At 37.9% G+C, this 9577-nt stretch overlaps 1 protein-coding gene across 1 annotated transcript; it reads left to right on the plus strand.

Annotated features, from left to right (window-relative positions):
- Window positions 1–8593: 8593 nt before the first annotated feature.
- LOC126671044 (putative defensin-like protein 263) lies at window positions 8594–9577 on the plus strand. The gene is made up of 2 exons (XM_050364739.1): window positions 8594–8682; window positions 9330–9577. The coding sequence occupies exons 1-2, from the start codon at window positions 8631–8633 to the stop codon at window positions 9554–9556; spliced, it is 279 nt and encodes a 92-aa protein (XP_050220696.1). The 5' UTR covers window positions 8594–8630; the 3' UTR covers window positions 9557–9577.

Here is a 9577-nt window from a genome sequence, read left to right on the forward strand (position 1 = left end):
TAATTATGTGAAAAATGATTATAATGTATGGTGTTCTTGTTTGTTAATCATTTGGTATGATGTTAGTTCGTTGTTATGAATTAAAGGCGATTTGATACTTGATTGTTCTCGGTTGTAATTTTGTTTCTAGTTTAATGTGTTTTCAATTTGGGTTATGAATTTGGTGGGATGATGAGGTGGCAGTGAGCGTTTGGCCTGATTTGATTTTAAATTGGCTAAAGGCTCATTTAGGTCATCGATTTATTTTGCTTAAAACCTATTGATTCCATAAGTTAAATTTTACCTTTGATTTTTGATTTTAATATACGAAATTAGTTTCGACTTTATTTCGGCGACCTAGTTTTTAATTATGATTTTAAATTACTTTGGGTACCATTATTTTAAATCTAGAATTAGTATTAATATAATTATAATTTAAATGATTTTAAATTATTTATATTATTATTTTGGCAAAGTGGATATTATTATCTAATGTATAATTTTAGAGAATTTGGCTTAGCATGCCAATTTGGCTAAATTTATAATTTAGCCTTTTAATTATTTATTGATTTATTTAATAAGATATTTTGCCGGTAATTTTAATTACTCGGGTTTCAAGTTATTGAGTTCCGTTTTGATATTAATTAATATTTCATTTAATTATAATTATAAACCGTGGTTTATAACTCTGGATTTATGATTGAGTCGGGTTAGACTCGGGTCTCCCGACATGTGGATTTAGCTTGGTAGTTTTAAGAAACTCGGCTAACCCATTATTTGAGGAATTTATTTAAATATTATTTAAATAATATTTCGAAGTGGTTTTTAAGGTGTGAACTCAATAGACTTGAATTATTTTACGGCATTATATTTTATTTGATAATTGTGTTTCTATGTGTGATTTTATCTGTCTTATTATTTTGTGCTAGTCCTATGTGGTGTCTAGTATTCTTAGAGTTAGGGGTTGGAGTGATTTTAACTTATGATTTATTTTTAGACTCTTCGACTACTCGCGCTCAGAAGTCGAACCAGGGTTAGCTGTTTGCCAAGATTCACGTGGATAAGCAAGCAGTGAGTTTGTAGTGCTATTTACCGCTTTATTAAGTACCGCATCATATTTTAATATCATAAATGCTTTTGAATTGTTTTAAGCGATTGTGGATCTGGATTGAAACGAGCTACTCGATAGGCTTGTATCGAGACTGTGTGCACCGGTAAGTACTCTGGGATCGGCAGACTAATGTCTTGCTTACGCTGGTATATATATGACGAGGATATGTTCCCGTCCACTCTGGGTTTATCAGTATGCTATGTCATACTTACGCTGGGATCATTTCAATACTGTTTTCCATAATCATATTATATTAGTATAAAATGTTTTGATTTAAGGGTTTTAAACTTAATAAATGTAAATAGTATTGCGAACTCATCTCAATATATCTGACCCCGTTGTAATCCCAAATTTTCCAGGTTTATGATTTGAAAGCTGGTCCACTCCGATTCTTTTGATTCCTCGGAGGTTTTTATGTTATTTAAACTAATTATTGTTTTCGAACTCTTAGACCGCAGTAGAACTAGTTTTTATACTACATTTGTTATTGCACCTTGGCATTGTCGATTTGATCAATTATTTATTATTGGCATGATTACTCTGATTTATTTCATTATTATATTTAAGGCATGCTGTTGAGCATTTTAGATATTTAAGTATTTATATTAGAACTGTAATATAAATTGCTAGACCTAGGTTGGAGTCTCGGTTGCCCCCGAGCAGTTTTCTGCAGGTTTAAATGTTTATTTGATTTCCGCGAGGCTTGCTACGGGTTTTGGTACAACCATACCCATACCCTAGCGCCGGTCACGATTCATGAAATTGGGTCGTGACAAACTTGGTATCAGAGCTTTGGTTTCAAACCAAGGCCTTTTAAATGTTAAGTGTTTATTGTTTGGCATGTTAAGTGATTAATTTGCCCTAGGAACTACTGCGGAATTAGGATTCGAGTCTTGTCTTTGAAACGTCATCTTTTGTTTTCAAAACTTTCTGCCTACTCCTATAGGAATGTCGTGAGTCAGTCGTGTGGATTTATTTGCTTATTGCTTATTATGTGGTTGTTTTCACTTGGGTGAATAAAATTTTTATCGTTGTTGATTTCTCGGGAAATCTTAATTGGTGCTTGTTCTATTTCATGCTTGGGTATGAAATTTGCTGTGTTATTTAAAATTGTTCTTGTTTCATTCTTAGGAATGAATACTCGTACTCGTGCTGCGGCTCAGCAAAATGCTGAGGCTGATGACGCGATCTCTATGGAGGTGGATCAGAATGAACCAGAGGTTCATGCTGGTAGAGGACTAGCAGGCAGAGGCCCAGCTGGTCGGGGTCGAGCTGGTCGAGGTCGTGGTGGCCGAGGCCAAGCTGGTAGAGGTAGAGGCAGAGGCGTAGGACGCGGTGCTGCAGGAGGTGCTCAAGCACCAGGTGGGGCACAACCTGAGTTGGAGGACTTTGACTTCAACACATTTTTGGCTGGAGTTGCTGCTCTACAACTCAACCAAGTTCAGTTGCAGGCGGGACAAGTCGCTATGCAGGATCAGTATGCGGTTCTGGGTCAGATTGTTCAGCAGCAGCAACCACAGGCTGGTGGTGCAGCAGTTGGTGGTGTCGGAACCACTGACAGAGATTTGGTTTTGGCTTACATGAGGCTGAAGCCAACTGAGTTTGACGGTTCTGGAGACGCGCTGGATTTTCTCGAGGAGGTTGAGCAGAATGCTCGGCGACTTCAGGCTACTGAGCGTCAGACCGTCGTTCTAGTCGAGATATCCATGAAGGGTTCAGCTGGTGACTGGTTTCGTGGCTATGTTCATGCTGACATGGCTACCATCTCTTGGGCTCAGTTTGTGGCGAGATTCAGAGCTTTCTTCTTGCCGTTTTCAGTGACAGAGGGTCACAGAGACAGGTTGCTCTCACTGACTAGGGATGATAGGTCAGTATCCGAGTATACGACAGAGTTCGTGAGGTTGGGTCGGTTCGCGCCGGACTTGCAGACAGATCAGGAAAGGGTGAACAACAGATACGTAAAAGGCTTAGGGCGCGATTTTGTGAGTTTGCTGACCGAGACACGCAGAGATTTTACAGACGTAGTAGACAGCGCTCGGCGTATGGAGAGCTCGTTACTGCAGTTTGGGGATATTTCTGGTCCTTCTCAGACCAAGAAGTCTTCTGGCCCTGGACAGCAGAGTGGTGGTGGTAGCTACCAATCGGCACCTTCTCAGTACAAGAACAAGAAGAGGGGTGTCAAGAAGAGTTATCAGCCGTACACCTACAGTTCAGGCAACAGCGGTAGCAGCCGCAGTTTTGGGCGCGGTAACAGCGGAGGTGCTAGTTTTCCTTTCTGTCAGAACTGCAGACGTCGACATCCTGGCGAGTGTCGTTTAGCACCAGGAGGCTGTTTTACTTGTGGCCAGCCGGGTCACTTTGCTAGAGAGTGTCAGGCATCTGGGCAGCAGATGTCGGCAGCTAGTGTCGCTCAGCCATCCTATCAGAGTCAGAGACCAGTGTTCTCTGCACCAGCAGGGTTTTCACAACCTGCTGCTTCTTTTGGTGGCCAGCGGGGCCGAGGTTCTGGAGGGCGTGGTTTTGGAGGCCGTGGCAACGGCGGAAGAGGTTCTAGCAGCTATGGTACCGGGCAGAGCTCTCAGCAGCAGAGTCAGGGTCAGGCCAGAGTTTTTGCCTTGACTCCTCAGGATGCTCATGCATCTAACGCAGTGGTGCAAGGTACTCTTCAGATCTCTTTCGTAGATGCACTTGTTTTATTTGATGCGGGTGCAACCCATTCTTTTGTGTCTACGTGTTTTGCTGCTAAGTTGGGTGTAACACCAACAAGTCTGAGTGAACCTTTATCTGTTTCTACTCCTTTGTCTGACTGTGTGGTGGTGGATGTTGTGTATCCATCGTGTTCCGTGGTTATCCATGGAAGAGATTTGCATGCTGACTTAGTTGTTTTGGATGTTCTTTCATTTGACGTGATTTTGGGGATGGATTGGCTGGCACGCCATTATGCTTCGATCGACTGTCGAGGGAAGTCGGTTGAGTTTCGGATTCCAGGTGATCTACCCTTTTCTTTTCAAGGGGAAAAGGCGGAGACACCGAAGAATCTGATTTCTGCGATCAAGGCAAAGCGGATGATGAGTAAGGGTTGTCAAGCTTTCTTAGCAGTGGTTCGAGACATGGATGCTGAGGTGGGCAGTATGAACACTGTCCCTATAGTGAACGAGTTCACTGACGTATTTCCAGAGGAGTTGCCTGGATTACCACCTGATCGGGATATCGAGTTCTGCATTGACGTTGTTCCTGGAACTGGTCCTATTTCGATACCGCCGTATCGGATGGCTCCTGCTGAGCTGAAGGAGTTAAAGGAACAGTTACAAGAACTTCTGGACAGTGGCTTCATCAGACCGAGTACTTCTCCATGGGGTGCTCCAGTTCTGTTTGTTAAGAAGAAGGATGGTTCCTTTCGACTTTGTATCGACTACAGACAGTTGAACAAGGCTACCATCAAGAACAGATATCCTCTCCCTCGCATCGACGACTTGTTTGATCAGTTGCAGGGTGCGAAGTGCTTTTCCAAGATTGACTTGAGATCCGGGTATCATCAACTTCGGATTCGAGATGTCGATGTGCCTAAGACTGCTTTCAGAACGCGTTATGGGCATTTCGAGTTTCTAGTCATGTCGTTTGGGTTGACTAACGCACCAGCAGCGTTTATGGACATGATGAATCGGGTTTTCAAGCCGTTTTTGGATCAGTTTGTTATCGTCTTCATTGATGACATCCTGATTTATTCTCGGAGTGAGGAGGAGCATGCTTATCACTTGAGGACTATACTACAGACCTTGCGAGAGCATCAGTTGTATGCTAAGTTCTCAAAGTGCGAGTTTTGGCTGGAACAGGTTACCTTCTTAGGACACGTGGTGTCGAAGGATGGGATCAAGGTAGATCCGAAGAAGATTGAGGCGGTTATGGATTGGCAGAGGCCGAGGTCAGTTACCGAGATCAGGAGTTTTCTTGGGTTAGCTGGCTACTACCGTCGGTTCGTGCAGGATTTTTCTCGAATATCTGCACCTTTGACTAAGCTGACACAGAAGGGTGTTAAGTTTGAGTGGACCGACAAGTGTGAGGCAAGTTTCGAGAAGCTGAAGGAGATTCTGACTACAGCTCCTGTTTTGGCGTTGCCTTCTGGCATAGAGGGTTTTACTGTGTACTGCGATGCTTCTCGGATTGGCTTAGGTTGCGTGTTGATGCAACATGGACAGGTGATCGCCTATGCTTCTCGTCAGCTGAAGAAGCATGAGGTGAATTACCCTACACATGACCTGGAGTTAGCTGCTGTAGTTTTTGCTCTGAAGATCTGGAGGCACTACTTGTACGGTGCGACTTGCGAGATCTTCACTGATCACAAGAGTCTGAAGTACATCTTTGATCAGCGAGAGTTGAATCTGAGACAGAGGAGGTGGCTAGAGTTGTTGAAAGACTACAACTGTACTTTTCAGTACCATCCTGGTAAGGCTAATGTGGTAGCCGATGCCTTGAGTCTCTGGGTTTATCAGTATGCTATGTCATACTTACGCTGGGATCATTTCAATACTGTTTTCCATAATCATATTATATTAGTATAAAATGTTTTGATTTAAGGGTTTTAAACTTAATAAATGTAAATAGTATTGCGAACTCATCTCAATATATCTGACCCCGTTGTAATCCCAAATTTTCCAGGTTTATGATTTGAAAGCTGGTCCACTCCGATTCTTTTGATTCCTCGGAGGTTTTTATGTTATTTAAACTAATTATTGTTTTCGAACTCTTAGACCGCAGTAGAACTAGTTTTTATACTACATTTGTTATTGCACCTTGGCATTGTCGATTTGATCAATTATTTATTATTGGCATGATTACTCTGATTTATTTCATTATTATATTTAAGGCATGCTGTTGAGCATTTTAGATATTTAAGTATTTATATTAGAACTGTAATATAAATTGCTAGACCTAGGTTGGAGTCTCGGTTGCCCCCGAGCAGTTTTCTGCAGGTTTAAATGTTTATTTGATTTCCGCGAGGCTTGCTACGGGTTTTGGTACAACCATACCCATACCCTAGCGCCGGTCACGATTCATGAACTTGGGTCATGACAAACTCACTTAACAAAAATTACACTTTCAAAAATGATGCACAAAAACTTCCAAACAATATGGCAATGCAAAACTATATGAATACTAATTTCAACTTCATTGCAAACGGAACAGTCAATAAAATCAGAAGTGATGATACCTCTAGCCACCAGAGACGCATTCGAAAATATCTGGTCTTTAACAAGAAGCCACGTAAAAATTGGATATGAGACGAGAGTTTCCATCTCCTAATACTGGTAGCCAAAACCCCACAAAGTAGTTGTAAATGTCCGGACTGAATATGCTGAAGAAATCGAGATATTGATCTGGGCGTGAAGGAATATGTCGACATTGCAAGCATAAAATGTCTAGCCTGATACTGTTTATGGAGGCCGAATCGAGTTCAGCTGGAAGCTGGGCAATTTTTCATGTTCTCTGATACGTAGGCGATGCTGCCAAGTGAACTGGATATGCGAGTTACTAACGAGAGTAGAAATAGTAATGTTCTGCTTTTTGGAAAGCAAGAATAGCAGATTAAATCTCACAGATAGAGGAGCTGTAAATTCCGAGGAGAGAAACCAGTAAGCAGAACAAAATCTTACATTAGAACCCTTACCAATTCTGACCGAGAAACCCTCCTTAAAAAGATTCAAAATCTGCTGATTTTTGATACAAGCACCGCATATACCCTTCCATAAATGCGATAAGTGCAAAATTGTTACAACTTTCTAAGTCATGGCATGAATTCATTGAGCAACTATTAATCATGACATGATACTAAAGAGAATTATTATCAATCAATATTTTTCAAAGCCATTTCAATGACAAATTTTGATTCTTAATATGAAACAAAATCAAATTCTATCCACCTCTATCAGGATACTTTCCAAATACCTTTTCCCTCCGGCGAACCACACCAAAGAAATTTGTTCATACAACGATCCAAAGTCATAATAATTGAGCGAAGAATAGACATAGTACCCATGAAATAGACAGGTAAACTACTTAAAAAAAGCCTTAATCAAAATTAATCTACTTGTAGGAAAACAGTTTTAAAAAATAAATTATTAATCGTTTTGCTAATTATGTGAAATCTTCAATCAATTTTTGATCAAATTTCTTCAATCACCCGCAAACTCACGGCATCTAATTTTATCATTACCTGATAAACCCTTCATAAAAAGTGACAACAAACTTTTTATAAATAAAGGACAACAACCCTTTCAAAAAGAAAAGACAAAATAAAACTTTTCGAAAAAAATAAATAATAAATAAAACTAGTATAGTTCGTAAAAAAATTATATTTTGTTGTTGAAAGATCTTTAATCTATTTTTGCTTCTTGATAATTGAATTGCACTTCGTTGATAAATTTTAATTCATCAAGAAAAAAATAAAAAAGAACTGGCTATTATGAAATTAAAATAATAAAAATAAAAGGATGACTACCGTATTCGGTAAAATCTAACCATTGACGATGGCTAGAAAAAAATTAACTAGAGTTTTTTTAAAGAGAAATTAAAGGTTTGCTAGTGAGAAGTAGGAAGGCCAAAGTTAAAAATAACAAATGCAATGTTTATGTTTAGTTATTTACTAACTTTTTAGTTATTTTTCAATTTATTTTGATTAGAGATTTGTATCTATTATTACACGTATAACATGATAATAACGAATATTTGACATATTGGCACCGTTTGGATTGAGGGTTTTTAAAATCCATGGATTTTAGCAAAATCGATGGATTTTAAATCAATGGAATTTAAATCCATAGATTTTAAAATTCCATCGTTTGGATTGAATATAAAATCAATAGATTTTTAATATTATTTATGGAAAATAATAAATAGTATAACAATCCATCATATATAAAAAATGGTGGATTTGGACTTTCCCACCTAGTAGGTGGGAAATCAAAACCCTCAAAAATGATGAATTATAGAAAATAAAATAATTTATAAATCCATGGATTCTATTAATTTTTTTTCTAGGCAAACGATAGATTTTGTCCAAATCCATGGATTGTTTAGAATCCATCCTTTAGAATCCATCAATCCAAACGGTGCCATTATAATTTCTTGAATATGTGTTCCGTATCAGAATTTTTGGATTTGATGCACGGTAACCTATACATTTTAAGCGAATATGTCGTATCAAAAATAGTCATAAGATTGCCGTTGTTGAGAGATTGTACACCCCATTTTCAATATTCAATATAGAATGATTAGATTTCTTGCATTTTCTGTTAAAAAAAAGATCTTGGTTGCCTTTGAAACACAATATGTCCATAATTGTTCCAACAATTTATAATCTATATATCCAAATTAAGTAAACAAGTAAATTATTCATCAAAAAAAGGTAAAGTAGTCAATTAGTCTTAAGGTTAGTTCTTATTTTACTACCCTATAAATAACAACTAGATGAAAGGTTCAAAATCATAACTATAATAAGAAGAAGAATTCCTTCAATAAACAAATAGAAGCGAGAATATATTAGATGGCAAAAGCTTGTTTGAAGATGGTGTTACTATTTTTTGTGGCATCACATTGTAAGTATTGCTTTCATTCAAAGTAATTAATTTTTAATATTTGATGACACGATACATATGTATGTATAATCCAAGATAGTGGCATCAGTATGTTGAATGATTCAGAACTGTAATTATGCTTAATACATAGTTTGACCCCTGTACTTGTACCCTTTTACCCATCTAACCTTTAAATTTAACATCTCACCTATCGAACCTCTGAAGTTGTTAAATAATCCGATTTAACCCCTGAACTTGATAAATATGTAAGTATTGAACCCTTCGTGTCCACCTGTCACTTGAAACGTTCTAAAAGAAATTGTGTACGAAGGGGTTAAATGTTTACGTATTTATCAAGTTCGGGGGTCAAATCGGATTATTTAATAAGTTCAGGGGTTCGATAGGTGAGACGTTAAGTTTGGAGGTTAGATGGGTAAAAGGGTACAAGTTCAGGGGTCAAACTATATATTCAGCCCTGTAATTATCAGTCATATATATAGTAATATTATTTGAATAATTTTAAACTTCAACATCATATTTATAATTGGCTCTTATCTAGTAATTAATAACTTCATTTATATTAAATAAAATAAAGTACGACTTCTGTCTCTTCTGTTATTTTAATTGGATCATAATAATTAATTTTTTAAATTTCATTTATTTTGCAGGCATCTTACTATCAATAGCATTATCATGTGTATCTAATGGAGACTGTTTACATTATGGATGCGACATAGGAAATCATCCTATTTGTTCTAACAATGAATGCACATGCGTACCAGATTCACTAGATGCAGTACACTATTGTCACAATGATAATGATTGCAAACCTCTTTGTCCTCCAAATTGTGGAATTACAAATTGTATTGGTGGAAGATGTATTTGTAGCTGTTAAACCATATCATTTAACACACAA

The sequence above is a fragment of the Mercurialis annua genome, linkage group LG3, assembly GCF_937616625.2.
Source record: "Mercurialis annua linkage group LG3, ddMerAnnu1.2, whole genome shotgun sequence".
Taxonomy (NCBI): domain Eukaryota; kingdom Viridiplantae; phylum Streptophyta; class Magnoliopsida; order Malpighiales; family Euphorbiaceae; genus Mercurialis; species Mercurialis annua.